An 18,193-nucleotide genomic window follows, 5' to 3' on the forward strand; every position below is an offset into this window, starting at 1 on the left:
TAATTGGCCTGCAGCAAATTCCAAAAATATATTTAGTTTACTTAAATAAACCAGGTGAGGCAATATGTACTTCACCTCGAGTGAGTGGCCCAGCTGTTTGTGTATTTTACTGCATATGGCCCTTGGTGAAAAAGGCTGAAAAAAGTTTGGACACCCCTGGTCTAGAAGATCAGCAGATCTCAGCCTTGGCTGCACAGTAGAATCAAATGGAAAGCCTTTAAAACTTAAAGATACAAGGGCCAGCCCGGTGGGTCAGGCGGGTGGAGCTCCGTGCTCCTAACTCCGAAGGCTGCCGGTTCGATTCCCACATGGGCCAGTGGGCTCTCAACCACAAGGTTGCCAGTTCAATTCCTCGAGTCCCACAAGGGATGGTGGGCTCTGCCCCCTGCAACTAATATTGAACACAGCACCTTGAGCTGAGCTGCCTCCCAGATGGCTCAGTTGGTTGGAGCGTGTCCTCTCAACCACAAGGTTGCCGGCTTGACTCCCGCAAGGGATGGTGGGCTGCGCCCCCTGCAACTAGCAACGGCAACTGGACCTGGAGCTGAGCTGTGCCCTCCACAACTAAGACTGAAAGGACAACAACTTGAAGCTGAACGGCACCCTCCACAAATAAGATTGAAAGGACAACAACTTGACTTGGAAAAAAGTCCTGGAAGTACACACTGTTCCCCAATAAAGTCCTGTTCAAAAAAAAAAATAATAATTTAAAGATACGGGTAATCCATCTCCAAAAAGTCGGATTTGTCTCAGCTACTGTCTGGGCATCAGCATTTCTAGGACTTGGGCTGATTTAAATGTACAACCAAGGAAAAGAACACTGCTTTAGATATTGGAGGCAATGAAAGCTAACGGTGTCCTCAACATCCGGTGACATAACTGAGGACACGAGAATCCCAGAGACACAAGGGGAAGAACGGAAAGATGCCTTAGCATTCTAATAACTATTCCAACACACTCATTTTACAGATACAGATATTGAAACCAGAGGAAGAATAAGACTTTTCCAGAGCCAGGATGAGAATCCTGAATCTTCTCTGGATTATCAGCCCTGTGCCCGGAGAAACTGGGGAACCTATTATCAGAGCCATCCAATAAACTCCCCCAGCATCTTGACTTGAGTTGAGGGTTCAACAAAGGAAAGGATCTTTTCATTTGAGTTTACTTCCTCCATCCCCAGCCTACTGAGTTGCTCTCAAGAGCAGAGCTCTTAAGGTAGGGCCTGGAAGGTTAACCTTCCTTCGGGCTGCTGAAGAGTCCAGAAAGCATTCTGTGCCCGAGCTTCCATTCTCCCACCTGCTGAGCCGTGACCTTGCTTTTACGCTGGGTAGAAGAGTGCTGCCTGTTGAGTACAGCACTATCATTTAATAAAGTTCTCCGGCAGCTCTAAGGACTTCTTTCCGGCAACATTCTTAGAAAAAGAGAGTGTTATCTATTGTTCTGAATCACTGTTTCCCATTCTCATTGGATCTGTGACGGTTGGCTTCTCTTGAATTATCCTGCTTTTATCCATTCCTACGTTTTCTTAATTAAGTCCTTTCTTATTAATCATGATCCCTAAATCCAGTCTCATACTCCGCCCCAAGAGAAACACCAAAACCACGTACTTGCTAACGAATAAAAGGAAGAGGAAGCCCCAGAAAAGGATGAGAGGCTAGCAGGAAGATGACTGAACAGAGAAAGGAGGATGTTGAAGAAAAGAAGAGGAAATGTGATAAAAGGAGTTCTAGACTTAGAGTCAGGAGCCCTAGAACTCTAGTCTCTGCTCTGTCACTTACTGCGAGACCTGTGGCCAGTCACTCAACTTCTCTGGCTCTCAGCTTTCTTACTGATAAATGAGGGCTTGATTAGCGTTTCTCTGAGGTCCCTGTAACTCTAATATTCTATTATTCTGTGGTGCTCATAGGTAACATGATAGGAAGGGAAGCCAGGGGAGAAAAAGGAATGCCCATTATTACAATTTAGAGAAGCCATTTTTGATGAATCTATTAATGGGGACACTGATGGAAATCCTGGCACACCTAGGAATACATTTGAAGTATCTAATGTCAACGGGAATATTTCTAAATTTTCAAGATTAAGGAGCTCCACGACAAGCTGGATTGGCTAGAAACGTCTCTTAGAGATAGTTAATAAAAGGCTGGAATCCTCATATGGTAGCGTGGGGGTGAACATAAGGCTGCTTTTCCATCAACCTATTGCAAGCTTTTCCTACACCCTCTATCGGGATACTCAAGTCTTTTATGCAGCCCTCTGTCCCCCCACCCCCTATTTCCTTAACAAGCTGCAAAGGCAGAAGTCTTCAGCAAAGTGAAAGCTTGAGAAAAAGTCATTAAAGCTGTCTCCTCCACACTAAAACTCACACCCTGGGTGGCCGGAAAAGAGAAGACTGAGGATAGACTTCCTTGAGGGCTGGAAGAAAGAAAATGGACTTCACATGCTAACGATATCAATAAATTATTAATACATTTTAATAAAAAGGAAAAGGAGAACTGGCATTTCCAAATCAAAGATCCTTTGCAGAGAGACAAAGGAAGTGTGGCAGTGGAGCTTTTGGTGAAGGGAAGACAAAATAGCAGAGTCCCAATTCCAGGTCAAGCTCACATCCCAATGACACACAACAAGATGTCTCAGACCCATTTCACAATGACCGTGATGATGGGTAAGAGATCTTTGCTCTTCTCACATCCATCAATCCTTCACTCCTCTATGGGTTTAGTCTCATATCCAGTGGGCGCTCTAGATACAGGCAGGCAGTTCATAGTGTCCTCCTAAAGAGATGCTCTGTTGAGAAAGAAACCCTGCTAGTCTTCTGGTCTGACCTGAGGCAGTGTGGTACCACGGAAAAAGCACAGCCCATGGAGTCAGTCAGACTATATCTACCTGTGACCCTGGGCTAATTATCTATAAAACGAGAATACCACAGGCCTGGGTTGAATGATATCTGTCTCTAAAGGACACTATAGAGTGTCAGTCCCACAACAGGCATTCGAGGTTAGTCCCTCTATCCACTCCAGAGTACATGCTGAGGAACAGGAGACTCTCCAGGTCTGGACCATGGTCCCTGTAGAATGTTGATAAGAACCATATGATAAAAATAAATGAAGGTAAGAGAAAGAGCAAGATGATAAACCTTATCACTGTTCAGTGTTGCTCCGAACCTAGCCTCTTTCCCAGTGGAAATGTGGGCAGCGGTTGGACCGTTCTCATTTCCCAGAATCTACTCCTTTGCTTTGCTCTTTTGAGCCTGTTTACTGATGTTTGTGGAAGCAATGAGCTCAGTCTTTCTGAGCCTGTACATTCGGGGTGGCCATTTGTCTGTTACTCTCTAATCATCGCCAGGGAAAGAAGTTACCCGGAGAAGATGGAACACCCTTATCCATAGAACTTGGGGGAGGAGGGGCAGACGGTGAGATCTCAAAAATAAGTAAACACATACATACATGACTATATGAGAAGGGAGCATTATCTTGCCAAAATGCCCAGACCCTCTGCATCTACATAGGCCCAGAATCCCCAGAACGGCTCCCTCCTCATGTTACCACCCACCCCACCTCCAGACCAGCCCACACCCTTCAACTGCTTCTCATATCAACAGACCAGAAGAACACACGCATCTTTGAGCATCCATATGGCTCAGTTATTTCATAAATACAAATTCCAATACAATCCAAAGTTAGCAGAAAGAAGAGGCAGTTCCTTTAATTTTTTTTTTTTTAAGTCCACTGCCTAATTTCTTTTGAGTCTTCTGCCTACTTTGCAGAAACGAAGTGGCCCATCCTAATTTTCCATTCTCATCCACACTAGTGTCCAGTGTCCTCAGGTAACATGTCCTCTAGTATCCTGGTCAGATGACCTTCACCAAGCTCATTAGGCAAATGTCCAAGGGCTCCGAGCCATGGAGGGCTCCCACCTCCCTGTCTCATCCCTCTAATCCTTCCAGAATCTTCCTCCACATTTCATGGATCCCAATCTGGACTCCCTTCTCTGACAGAACAAAGACGGAGACCCTAAAGACCCAAAAACCTGAGTGGACAGGGAGTAGTTAGCTAGGTGGTGGGTAACCTGAGAAGAAAACTGCCCGGAGGCCAAGTTGGCATTCCCAGAGGGGTCCTTCCATATGCTACCAATCAGGCCATCTGAAAATTCTGGCTACCATGTACGTGCCAGCAAACACAAAATTGAGTGAGTTTGTCTCAGGTTGATGGTTTTGAATACCTGATCTCTTTTCATCAGAAGCTTGCAGGGAAAATTCCGCATCATTATTGCGCCTGAAGATTTTTTTTTCCGGGTTATAAATCCAATGTGTCCTTAGGGACCATATTGTTATAATTTCAGTAGTGGAAACATATGAAGAAAGATGGGTTCTGACGTAGATATTTTGAAATTTATCTTTAAAAAATGTAAACCCAGTAACTTGGAGAAGAAAAATAAAGACTCGTGGAAAGACTACCTCGCTGTAGCGGATAAGAGTGCAGGCTCTGATCCAGGCCTCCAGCTCTCACTCACTGTGTAAACAGGCAGATGAGTTCACCTCTCCAGGCCTTAATCCTGCCAACTGTGAAACGGAGAAAACAAGAATGCATATCTCGGTGGGACAGTCATGGGGAATAAACGCAATAAAGCATTTAGCACAGTAACCTGGCACCCAGTAAATACTCAGTAAATGTTAGATGTTTACGACTTTTGTCAATGTAACACTAGTACTAATGGGTGTCTCACATGCTTACAAAGGGTTTTCACACACACCAGCGGATACTACCTCCCAAGAGTCATGTAAGGAAGGCAAAGCAGAGAAAGTGACCTCCCCCAGGCCACGCCTGGAGACTCTGAGGATCAGAGAGGTTACAAGACCAAGACGAGGTCATGTAATCATTGCCTGGCAATGCTCAGATTGGAAACCTGACAAGAGGCAGGAGAAAGTAGATGGTATTGTTAGAAGGAGAAGACTTAGCGGCACAGATGTAATTTCGATTCATCCAGAATTAACTCGATACGAACTAAAATTTATTCACAGCTTACTACGTGACATTGTTCTAACATTTTACATGTGTGATCTCACTGATCTTCACAAAAATCCCGGAAGATATGCCCTATAGGTAAAAATCCTATTTCCATGTTATAGTTGAGGAATCTGAGGCCCAGCAAGGTTAAGGGGCTCCCCCAAAGTACACAGCTAGAAAGTGGTGCAGATGGTACCAAAAGTTGAATCCAAAGGCCATGTTTTTAACCATGATGCTCTAAGGTTCCCAAGCAGGGACAGTAAATCCTGAATTATAAGGCAAAGCTTTTATCAACTGGGCACTGGGCTAGACGACGTCTAATATCCCCTAAAACTCCTGAGATTCTAGGGTTCGACACTTCTATTATCAAGTAAAGCAATAAAATATTGTCTCAGTGAGTCCCTGAAAACGATACCTAGAGTGGATTTTGGAGAAGCACAATGCTACATGGAAGCCGAAAACAGACATGAAATAGTCATAAAAGTGTGTACTGATTTCAGTGAAGCATGTGACAATGATATCTCACACAATATTCTTACAGACAAAATAGAGAAATGTCAATTGGCTAAAGCACAGTTCAGAACATTTGAGAAAAGGTGAACATTCCATGAGCAATGACCCATGCACTGACGATGAGCCTGATTCTAACCATATTTTTATCAGTTACTTGAATGAAACCACATGTCTAGCCCGTCTGCTGACGACATAGAGCTCAGGGTTGAGAGCTCACTCATTAAACAGCAGAATCTAGAGACAATTTGTAGAGGAAACCATTTAAACTTGGCTGACCACTGAGTACAGTCTTAAAGCCCAGAAGTCAGGGGGAGAGAAAGAAGACATTCCGGACAGAGGGAGCAGTAAGTGCAGAGGCATGGAGGCCTGGGAGCGGATGGTGCCTTCGGGCATTAGTAGTCCCTTGGAACAGCTGGAGAGAAGGTGACTATGGTGGTTGAGGCAGGTGGTGCCACGTGCAGAGTGCACCATGAGAATCCCGGGAGATCAAACTGGGAAGCCTCGCCCACTTACCAAGCAAACAAATGACAGAACCCAGACAAGAACGGAGGCTTTCTGACTCATTATCTAGCCGCTCTGCTTCTGTTGTTCGGTTCGGTAGCCCCTACCCACATGTGGCTATTTGCACTTAAATGAATTAAAATTAAATAAAATTTAAAATTTAGTACTCAGTCTCAATAGCGCCATATCGAGTGCGTAAGAGCCACACGTGGCTAGTGGTTACTGTATTGGACAGCACAGATAAAAAGATACCCATCATGACAGAATGTTCTCACCAGCAGCGCTGCTCAGTACCACAGGACCATTCAGCGAACAAGAAGTAGATTCGGTTTGCATTGCTTTATAAAACAGAAACAGGAGGAAAACAAGCAGATAGAAGAGCTACACGGAGAACTATTTCAACGTCCTACACCTTACGTTTTCTACTAACAGGAGAGCATCCTATCCCTGGAAGCCAGGTGGCCATCTATCAGGGTGATGCGAAAGAGTTCCTGCACTGAGTGAACGCTGGTTGAATAGAATGTCTGTGTTTTATCATGGCCATCTGGCGGACGCACTAGTGCAAACATATCTCTGCAGCCCGTGCACGGGGCGTTCCTGTCATAGTTGTACCTATAGTATACGATGTTGGGTTGGGAATCACTATTCCTGACAGCCCAGCATCCTAACACACCAGAATGTGGGGATTTTCTAGCATAGTCAGCGTTATTAAATTGTGATCCATGGACCACCACACTCCCCCCCACACTCCCGGAAATGAACGCACAATTGTATGTGTATTTTTCAGGAAAGAGGAGTCCATAGCATTGATCAGATTTCAATAGGACTTGTGCTCCTAATATAGAAAGCAAATAAACACTGTACTGGAGGGACCGAATAGCTCCAATACTCCAAAAAGGCTCACCACCTATATGTTATCAAGATGGTCGCTCAGGCCATTCCCGACTCTAAAGTTCCATTGCCTTAAGCACCTAAAGACCATCAACCTGCAACTGAACAGTCTGAAGTCAAATATCCCCTCACCGTTACCAAGGAGAAAGGAGATGGGAGTATAAAAGAGCATGGAAACAGCTCAAGGCACAAGAGTTGGATAATTCAGTGAAGTTCAGCAAGGTATCATCTGTCAGCGTCTTGCGGAGATGCCTAGTGAAAGCTCTCTTAGAAATATTGGTTGTTAATTTTCAATGTTAACCTACAGAAACACACACACCCAGTTAGACGCAATACCAGCTTACTAGCTGGAGAACCTGCAAATCTAAGACCTACTGAGCTATCCATCCACTTAGAAATAATGCTTTTGTTCTAACCACAACCAGACAATATGACAGTTGTACCAGGATTCATCTCCAAGTCCTACAGCATTTCTAGAATTGAAAGGATTTCTAGAACAAGATTGTGATTCCTCTATTACCTGGTGTGGCTGGAGAAGAATGCTCTGGTTAATTTAACACAAAAAAAAACGTGATAAAGAGCTCCTTCATATAATCAGTAAGGATTATAATTTACGAAAGCTCTGAATACCATAAAGCGTGTACACAGCTGAAGCCATGTTGGACATTCGTCGATGACATTCAGAAAGCACTAGGTGTTTTGTGGTGCCTGGCGGCCATCGGTGCAAGTCTCATTTGTTATTGTACTACAGACCTCTGGCTGCCAATTAATAGAGTTCTGTTTATCAAAATGTTAGGTAACAACAAATACTGTGTACTTTTTTTCACAACCTGGAATGATCCTTCGCAAGATGGCAAAGTAGGGAAAGCTTGTCTTTTACAACCTCCAAATTCCTGTGAAATGACCCTTCTATCCCTTCCCAGCCAACCAGTGCCCTCACTACCTCCTAGCCACCCCCTCTCCTGCCACTAGGGCCACACCTGGTCCCACAGGTTCAGGTCAGTGCAGTACTAAGCTCACCACAGGCACTTTACCAAGGCCCATTATTAATCAACAGTCCTGATTAATTAAATCATTCAGTGACCATTTACTGAATGTCCACCAAGTCCTAACATAGCTCAGTGGGGCATATCCTACACCTATTCTCACAAGAGCCTCGTCTCAGTTATAAGGCCACAACAAATAAGAACTAACTTTAAGTCAACAATGCCATATAGTAACTTACTATGCCTCCTCACCCCAAATCCTCTGCACTTTGATAGCGAAAGGTCAAAGCTTCACTTCCTGAACCAAAGAACCAGCTTTTGTCATCAGCAGGCCTTCAGACTGGTAGATTAGATTTAGGCATGGGGACTGTCCTGAGTGATTTGTACCCCTGGCCTCTAAAATCACTGCCAGGCAGGTAACAAAACAATGCAGAGCAGTGGTTCTCAGAGTGTGGTTCCGAGGCGAGAAGCATCAGTGGCACCCGGGAACCTGTGACAAATGCAAATTCTCAGGCCCTACTTCTGTCCTACCGAATCAGAAACTCTGGATTTTGTTTGCCTCTTCTCTGCAGTTCCGGAGCAGCGGCGGAAAATGCGGCCCTTGGACATCGTCGAGCTGGCAGAACTGGAGGAAGTGGAAGTGCTGGAGCCCGAGGAGGATTTCGAGCAGTTTCTACTTCCAGTCATCCACAAGATGCGGGAGGATATGGCGGCTCTCACCCGGGAGCGGGGGCGAACGTATATGCGGAATAGGAGCAAGTTGTGGGAGATGGACAATATGCTCATCCAGATCAAAACGCAGGTGGAGGCCTCGGAGGAGAGCACTCTGAATCATCTGCAGAATCCAAACGACGAAGTCGAGGGCAAAGCGACCAAAAGGTGTGAGAAAGCCGAGGAGAAAGCCAAGGAGATTGCAAAGAGGACAGACAGCGATGCTGGTCCGGCGGATAGAGAAAAGCAAATAGTCCAGAATGAGAGTCGCCAGTTTGCAGCCAACGGATTCTGGTCCACTGATGGACATTGGTTGACACCCTGGAGAAGCTGAAACCAGAGAGCCTTTTGTTTTCTCTCGTTTTCTCTCTGTCTGTCCTCTGTCCTCATACATCTTTGCTGTGGTCTACGGTGGATGACCTCAATGTGAGTTTCGACTGTTAAATGTTTTTGTTTGGGGAAGTCACTTCTATGTGGGACATGCTCTGACGTGCAAGAATTAGGGCCTAGATTGTAAGCTCTTACAGCAGTCACATTTGTTCCTGGGCTTCGGTTATTTCTAGATTTTGAGGTGTTTTGTTCTTCCTTGTGTGATCTGAGAGCTCCCTGAGATGTGCGTCTGTGCGTGACCCATGAGACTCAGAATTGAAGTTCTCCAGCTCTGGAGGTGCTGAGGGAGCTGCTTTACTTCTAGAAGAAGACTCCATGCAGCCGCTGCTAAAGAAGCTGAAGAAGGGACCAGACTTCATCCGGGAATGGGAATGGAGCTGACCTGGCTAGGACTGATGCGTCAAAAGAAGGGGTGGAAAGGGGTATTGTCTGTGTTTTGGGACTTAAATTTCTGTGTGAGGCTCAAGGAGGAGAGGTGCATTTTGTTCAAAATGGAATTTTATGTGGCACACGATCTGACGTAACCTGTCTGGTCAGTTTGTTTGGACACCATAACTCAGCTTAATCTGACATGGAACCTGGAATAGGGGATGGGATCTTGGCATTCCACAAAAGTTGACAGACTACCCTGAGACATTTCAGGGGATTCTGGGCATAAAATGAAAGAAACATTTGCAAAAGCCCTCGAGGGGCTGGGGAAGGAAAGCAAGGACTGTCTACATGGGACCCGAAAGTGGACAGGTGTCTTCAAGGCTCATAAGTTGTCCAGCTAGAAGTTTGAGTAGCAGACCTGACAAATATTTGAGGTCAAAACACTACCTTTTGTGTGTTTAAAAAAAAAAGAATTACCATGTTAATAGAAGTATTCATTTGCTTGGGAGAGAAAGAAAGAAAGAAGGAAGGAAGAAAGGAAGGAAGGAAGGAAGGAAGGAAGGAAGGAAGGAAGGAAGGAAGGAAGGAAGGAAGGAAGGAAAGAAACAAACAAACAAACTCTGGGCATGGGGTCCAGGAATCTGTATTTTAACCAATCCTTCAGGAGAGTCTGAGACACACAGAAATTTGAGAATGAGTAGCACCAAGTGAATATGGAAGACTTCAACACAAAGAAATTAAAAGTGGAATTAGCCTGGATGCTGGTGGAATCACCTGCTGAAAAGAAAAGTCACTGACAGAACAGAGGGAAAATAGTTCCCCAAAGCACACAGCTGGAAATTGCCAGGATGTTAGTGAGTGACTGTTGAAAATCCATTTCATGCTTCTTGACTTTGACCAGCCCCGTGAGACAATGGTGTGGAAATTGAGAAAGAGGCACAGAAAGTTTAAAAAACTTCAAACCTACAGCTAAGCAGAAGGGTGGGAAAGACTTGGAAGGACTAATTTCCTCCTCGCCATGGTTTTCTGAGCCTCTTCTCTGGGTCACGAAGGCCACTCAGGGCACCCTGCACATTGGGCACAGAAGATTCCAGAAAATGCTCCCTGGCCAGCCTCAGTTCCTGACATCGATTCTAACCTGTTTCCCACTGCTCAGCCACATCCTTTTCATCCCTCCTGGAAAGGGGAGGAAGAAATAAAGACACCCCACCCCACCCCCTGGCTTTAATGAAACAAGCCTCTAGAAAAGCCAATGCATTCATCGGAAACAGGCTTTCCAAAGTCTCCAGAGATGGGGGAACCACATGCAGCAGGACCAAATGCAGCAAAAAGAAAAAAAAGTCTCAAAATTATGCACAGTTGCAACAGTGATTCAAATCAACCACCCACAAGGGGAAAAAAACCACACTTGGCACAGGCACCAGGCAGGGCCTCTCCCTGAAGCCCCATGCACGTGGCTGGGCCACAGGGGCCTGGAACTGGAGACAGCCTGGTGTTACAGTCCCAAGCCCTGCCCACCTACCTCCAGGTGAACTACTTTAAAAATAGGTCTATTGTAGGCCTTTAAAATATATAGTCTAGAAGGCTAAGGTAGAACTACAAACTTTAGTCCTACAAACTTAAGAAAAGAAGCTCCTCAGAAGTACCCACTACTCTGCCAGGTGCAGATAACTGACAAGGTTTAAAGTCATTGAGTGCTGTTTCAGAGGGCCCCCATGTCCCCCTCTGAACCATCCCCTCTGGCTGTTCCTCGCTTTCCAGAGATGGGGATGGGGGACTCATAAATAGGGTGAAGAGGTCATAGCCAAAGATTGGCCAAAGATAGAGGGAATGGAAAATTAAGTAAACAAACATACGTGGAGCACTCAGTGGGCCCCAATACACCCTAGACACCTCCCCAAAGTGACTGAATACCTAAGACAGGTCACGAGGTCGAGGTCGGAGGAGTCGAAAACCTTTGTGCTGCCCTTTCTGTCCTTCATGAAAAGCGGTGCTGCAAACATGACTGGTGACCCCCCCGAGTCCTCTGTGTGGCTTTGGAATGTTTCAGAAGTGTTGATACAGGTCCCTGGACCGTCTATCCCTCTTTGCAAGGGGCTGTTTCAGAAGCCATGTGGTGCTGGTAGTCGTGTGTGTGGAGGGGAGGGGTGTTAGACACCAATTTCCATGCCTGCTCCCCCCTCCAGATTCCTATGTGAACTCACTGGAATTTGAAAAGACTGAGCCTGCTTCTTAGCTCAGTCTCTCAGCATCTGTCAGTTTGAAGATCCAGGATGACTGGAGGATGCAGAATGAAAAGCACCTGGGGACATAAGTGTCTTCTAGTTAACCATGTTCTCTGAATAGAGGGGCGTAGCTGCATGTTTATAGGTCCCCAAATGTACAGGACTGAGCAGGAGGCGGTCATTATAAAAACAGCAAGAAAAAAAACGTTAAGAGAGATTCCGACCCTGCCCAACCCCCCAGCTACCTTTCTCTTCTGTCCCGGTCCCACTGCACAACAGAGGACTTCATGGAAAAAGTTGATTTGGGAGGCTGGCCCTCTGCAAGAGATCTTGCTCATATCCAAGAGGAAGACAAATAACCTTCTTTTTCTGAAAAATCCTAGGAAAAACCCACACATATAATGAATTATTCACAAAGGCTGAACCTAAAAATGAGACGCGGAGAAATGTAGAAAGACGAAAAGGGCGGAGAACTGGGCAGAAAAAGAAACCGAAGGGATGGACTGGTGTCTCTCTCTCCTTGAATAAAAAGGTATTCATCACAGTCACATTTAGGTTCCCCCTTTCAGCTCTCTGTGGTCAGGGATAAACAAAGTAAGATGGTCTGAGTTGCCTCTATCCGGCTGGGCTGCCAGGCTGGGCTTTGGCTGGGGAGCTGCATGTCCCAGGCAGCCCTGCGAATGACAAAACGGAGGCAACACATCAGCTGATGGAACACAAGGTGTCAAAGGGCCTGCAAGATTTCTGATAGCTTAGCAGACCTTGACTCAGCTTTACTGTAACGAAGAATACGAAGATGAAAAGAAACCAGCTGTTCCTATAAAGAAGGGAAAGCAGCAGAGTTTGGGGGGGCGGGGAGGAGGGAGGAAATACCTACATTTTGTACAGCAACAGCTAAAAAGAGATAAGTAATTGTGGGTGGAGCTAATAATTCTAGAGTCTGGATCTTTCGGAAGATTAAAAGGCAGGGCTTTCTCCTTCTTTTCCTCCTCCCTTAATTCACAGTGTGCTCTGCACCCACTGTAGGGAAAGCAAGTGGGGCAATGATGACATACAAACCAACACGCAAAACTATCACATTCTAGATATTTTTGTCACCATCCTCCAGTCATTTGTTTCTTCAAACTCTTTCATTCCACGTCGCTTTCCAGGTTGCACCCCAATGACAACCGGTCCCCACAACAAGTCATAGCCTGGTTTCCAGAGGAAATATTACCCACACTTCATTTCAAGGGCAGAGCCAACAGGCCATTTGGAGGCTGTCCTGGGAGCCTTAGAAAATGAAGACCTGTGTCCTGCAGCCTGGGTGCCCGTTACAGTAGCTATGTGTTTCACCATCTCCATCCCTCCGTGCCCACGTACACAGCAGATGTGAGGCCTTTCTGCCTGACCTGCTCGTAGGGTATAGTCACACACTTCATCCTGGTTAGCTGCCACCCTCTGCCCTAATCAAGGCACTCTGACTCATGATCCGTTACAGCTCCATCAAACCTGAAAACTTGCCAGGGTGACCGTCTACTATCCCTCAAGGTGCTGTGTATTTACAGGCAACCAAAGCAGGAGAAAAGCAGATGAATAGCCACAGGTTCACTCTAAGAGCTTCCTCATCTCAGTGGCTGCCAACACATTTGATCTTCCTACTTTAACCCACGCTCACTTCCACATGAAACATGTGCTCCCCTGCTGAGATGACCCACGCCATCAGTGGGGGGAAAAAATCTGCCCCTGTCCGTCAGCGGCACAGAGTCTCCAAGTCAGACACTCCATTTCTTCCCTCCATCCTCTCACCTGAGAAAGGGCAAACAAGTGTGGGGCATCTCACAAACCATGAGGGAGACCCTGTATGGCCACGGAGTAACCAGGCCTGGGCACAGAAGGGTAGAGCTGGTAAGCATATGGCACAGGGAACGTGGGATGACATTCAGAGCAGCCAATTCCCTGAGAAAAAGACAACCTTCTTGTTAAATCTATTAAATGAGCAAGAAAGAAAAGGAGGAATCATATAAAATGTAATACCACGATTTAAATCGGATTAGCTTTTTCCAAAAGGTTACATTATGGTATCCACTGCTGAAGGGAGGGCTGTAAGAAAATAAAATTATCTGCCTATGCAGAGGTAGCTTTCAAGAAAAATGAAAGAGTGGGCAGTTGAGGTGCCACCATCTTCCATGACAAGTCTGGGTTATTTTAGGCCTTTCTTCCCCCAAGAACTAGACCTTTCCTATTAATAACTGGATAAAATTACCACACCCACCGCTCAAGTCAGAGTCCTACAAGTATAAATTAAATCATTCCTTTCATTTAACCGATCTTTTCAGCCCAATCTGATGGAAAGACCAGTATGACGCAGGGTTACGACACCACCAACACAGAGGTGCACGCTACCTTTCCTACTCCAGGGACTTTTCTGCAGCCAACGAAAGACGTAAACATCCCAAAAGGCATGGTACACAAATAATCAAAACCCTCTGGTATGCTGCATGTACCTGTGTCAGTTCAAAGCAGGTCTTGACATGTTTTCTGAACATCCTTCCTTTTCTCAAAAATGTGCCTCTTACAAGGAGCAGAGAAGCACGTCCCAAACTTTAATGTGCACACGAATCACCTGGGGAAGGTATTAAAACGCAGATACTGGTTTAGTACGCCTGAAGTGGGGCTTTGGGATTCTGAAATTTCAACAAGCCGCCCCCCCCCCGCCACCCCCAGGCGATGGGGGAAGATGTTGTCCCTTGTCCCTTGGGGTCTTCAAGAGGTAACAATGTAGAAGAGCTGGAACTAAGATGCCTCCCCTTCAGGTACGCTGAAATTTCTGAAGGACTCCACTAATAATAATAGCTAGTGTTTACTAGGTGATTAGGCAACTTGATACATATTAACCCATTTAATTCTCCCAGTAACTCATTGTCATTTTTCTCATTTTACCAATAAGGAAACTGAGTCGCAGAGTAATAGAAGTGACTTTTCAAGGTCACAGAACTGGTGAAGAAACTGGGATGGGAACCCAGACAGCCTAGCTCTAAAGCGTCACTGATAAGGGCTGCTCACCCTGACTCCAAGTAGGTAAAAGCACAGTATTTCAGGAAGCTGGATGTTGAGAAAGGAAGAGAAATCAGAGTAGGAACTTAGATGCACGTGGTACTGGAGAAAACACAGGACACACAGATGCACAATTTTTCCACATGGTCACCAGCAGAGGGGATATATACTAGCCAGGAGGAAAAAGCAAACACGGTGTATTTTATATTTGCCAACAGGGCTCCTCTACACACCTTAGCAGATGTTCTCTGCACACTGTTACAACCGCCTACATGCTGTAGAACCACATAGAAAATTCCCAACGATAGGGATAGAAGAGACCACTGGGACGGGCTCACGCACCGAGAATGATACTGAAATCAACTCCCTAGCCTCCCTTTGACTCTCTCTGGACTCTTGAGCCCATCCTGAGACACGGAAAGGGCGGAGTCAAAACCCACAGTGCACCTTGCGCTCCCAACCTCTGGCAGAAAGGCGGTGTCTTTCCAGCTGAAGAGAAAAACCTGAACAGTAGCCAACGCGGTGTGGGAAACATGCTTGAGATCCCAGCCCTGAGCCTGGGCCCAGCTGGAAGTGCCCCAGGTGCCCGAACCAGGGTGGATGCGGAGAACTGGCTTCCTGGGGAGTTTTGGTGGCTCTGTCCAAGTCACCAACGATGGCTGCAGGCACGTTGCCATCCGTGGGGCGGCTTTGTCTACCGCAAGGAATGGGAAGGCGCCTGTCTGAGTAAACACACCCCTAAAAGAGGGTCACAGGAAAGCAGCACCTGCTGGGTGAGAAATTTTAGTGTGGAGGCGGGCTTGGAGAGGGGGGCCCTGATGGGGAAATCGGCAGAGACCTGACTAGAGGAGTGTTCGCAGCCGCAGCATGCAACACAATGAGATCTGTCCGCTTTGTGCAGCGCTCTGGCAGTCTGGCCTGCCGGACCGAACCCTTCCCCTCCCCAATACCCCCACCCTAAGCACATTCAACTCAGGCCCCATTGGGCCCCATCACTCCGTGCAGGTGGCGGGAAGGGAGCGCAGGGAGGAGAAGAGAGGAAGCCTAGACGGGGGGCTGTGGGAGGACGCGTGCAGCAGCAGGAAGAATATCTGCTTAGAGATGCTCCTTCTTTTCTAATGAGGGGTGCTGCCTGGAAGCACCACGCGCCAGCCAATCGCAGGGCTGCTGAGACAGGGAACTAGGGAGGAAGGGGGGAAGGACCAGCGACTGGGATGGGGGCAGCAGAGAGATGCCCAGGCCCTGAGGAGCACCAGCTGCACACCTCACTGATACGAGGAACTGAGTCCGGCTCCAGCTGTCTCAGTGCTGCACACCTGGAGGGTCGGGGTGGGGAGGAGGGAGGAAAGAGAAGAAGAGGGGGGCCTCCTTTGCAGGTGGCATTCCATCCCAAGAAATCTCTCTCCACAAGCATCCAAGTCCCATGTCTCCAAGGCTACCCCCATATTTACCACGAATCATCCTCACCACCCCAGCCACCCTCAATTCCTAAAGATCTTGCCAGACACCCAAATTCCTAGTGAAGAATGAGGCAGTGAGATGCAGAAACAGCAGCCTACATTTGGTGCATTTGCTTAACCCTGCAAAGAAGCTTCTTCTATGCCCGTTCACTCTGACACTGCCACCATCAGAGACGCCCCACCAGCTCTAAGGGGAGAGCCCTTCCTTGGGAGCTGGGGACAGACAGATTGCTTGCGCACCTCTGGGCTCAGCTGAGCAGCCTTCAGCTGATGAATTCAGGCCCGGCAGATCTGCCTGGATCCTGGGCACTGAGAGAGCACTCAGGGGGGGGACACGCATTAAGACGCAGGGGCTCCCAACCCAGGGCTAAGGAAAGGAGGGGCCCTGATGAACTGCTCTTCTCCGGCTGAAAGGAGAACTCCAGCTGGGCTGTTTGGGCTGTGTCCTTAGAGATTGCTTCCCCGGACACACTCATTCAGTCCACTTTCAGTGGAACTTCCACTCAGTCCCGAGTTAGCTGGGTCTCCAGCCAAACGCCTGTTTTATCTATCTATTTGTCGATTTGTCTACAGGGTTTGGGCCCAGAACTCTTGAAGCTTCTGAACTGAGAAATCCGCTCATGGAGCCTGGACTTCCCCTACAGGCAGAGAGTGCAGTTGTCTCCCCAGCTGGTGGGGGTGGGGGGCCAAGCGGTGGCTCTGAGGGAGGAAAAAGGGGGACGGAGTATGAAAGAAAGCCCTGGTTAGGAGCAACCTATTCAATGTGAGGGGACTGGGGGCCTGGGAATCAGACACCACCACACCACCAAGCACCCAGGGATGCTAGCGATTTCCACATAGGAAAAATCAAAACCCGAAAGTCTTACCTTGATAACCACTAGTGCCCACACTGGTTTCTAGAGCACCACGCTTGCCCCTGGTATGCACAGAAGTGAAGAGTGCCCTTCAGCAAAGGGGGCAATTGGCACCGGGAAGGGAGTGGGGCATACATTTCATGCTAGGTGTCCCCCCTCCCCCGAAGAAAGGCAAAGACGGAGAGGGGAGTTATGGTGGGCAAGAAAGGATATGGCCAATCGATGAGCTTCTTGGCGTATTTCCTGACAATGTTATCTTCTCCGAAGATGAACAGGGATCTGTTGACGGTGAAACAGTTCTGCCGGACGGGAATGGGGTTGTACAAAGCCATAGTCCGCGCCCTCTGCGCTTTCGACTGCTTGTAGGCGGCCGCCGGCCCGGAGGCCGGCACCGGGGTGCCTTGCCGGTTCCTGCTCTGGTCCGAATCTCCATCACCGGACCCCGGCCTGCCGACCACCGCCTCCCCGAAGCGAGCCATCCTGAAGTTTAAACAGACAGAAGACACACAAAGGTGATCGCGGCCGAACACCCGCACACGGCAACAAGCAGAAAAGACACCCGGAGACTCAGCGCCGCATCCAGCCGGGCGCGGGGACCACCCCCTCCGGGGAGCCTCGCGAGCTCTTCGGAGAGGCGGCAGCAGGGACCCCGCCGCTCTGAACTGTTGAATCTAAAGACAACCTCTGCGAAGCTCCATTCCTCAAGGAGGAAAAAAAGGGGGGAGGAGAGGCCTGGGGGGGGGGTGCTCAGTTTCTGAAGGCAATTTTTTTTTTTTTTCAAAATGCCAGTGTGCGGTGGCGTTCAGGGACTGAAGAAGAGAGGGGCGGAGTAGGCTGTTCTTCAAACATAGCTCCTCTTCTGGCAGACGCACCACCTAGTCCTGGGAGAGAGGCAGGCACCGACCCGCTAGGTAACAGTTTGGTGATGTATTGGTTGGGGGCGGCGGGGGGGGGGGTGAAAACAAAAGAACTTCAACAAAAAAATAATACCGCAAGGACGAGGTTATGGTGGCATGCTTTACACCACACACCAGCCCCCTGCAAGTCCATCCAAGAAATGCCACAGCCCAGACTCGGGTCTTTAAAGCTGCCAGTACAGACGCATCCAAAGGTTGAGAGAGAGGGAGGGAGAGGGGGAGAGCAGTAGAGAGATTCCTGCGTAAACCGCAACGCCCCAAATATCAAAATAAGTCGATCCAAGCGGAGAGAGACAAATGAGTTCAAAGCTCCTGCGTCTGGCAGAGATGCTGA

At 47.7% G+C, this 18,193-nt stretch overlaps 2 protein-coding genes across 2 annotated transcripts in view; one reads left to right on the forward strand and one right to left on the reverse strand.

Annotated features, from left to right (window-relative positions):
- Positions 1-18,193, reverse strand: part of CACNA1E (calcium voltage-gated channel subunit alpha1 E) — a 425,092-nt gene that overhangs the window by 268,073 nt on the left and 138,826 nt on the right. Inside the window, exon 3 of the mRNA XM_081024587.1 lies at positions 17,156-17,422. Within this exon, the coding sequence (XP_080880713.1) occupies positions 17,156-17,422 (267 nt within the window). The remainder of the gene's footprint in view (positions 1-17,155; positions 17,423-18,193) is intronic.
- LOC308487233 (MORF4 family-associated protein 1-like) lies at positions 8,487-8,939 on the forward strand (the record flags this gene model as incomplete). Its single annotated transcript, XM_081025246.1, has 1 exon — positions 8,487-8,939. One exon carries the CDS (start codon positions 8,487-8,489, stop codon positions 8,937-8,939), a length of 453 nt encoding a protein of 150 aa, XP_080881372.1.

The sequence above is a fragment of the Rhinolophus hipposideros genome, assembly GCF_964194185.1.
Source record: "Rhinolophus hipposideros genome assembly, chromosome: 19".
NCBI lineage: Eukaryota > Metazoa > Chordata > Mammalia > Chiroptera > Rhinolophidae > Rhinolophus > Rhinolophus hipposideros.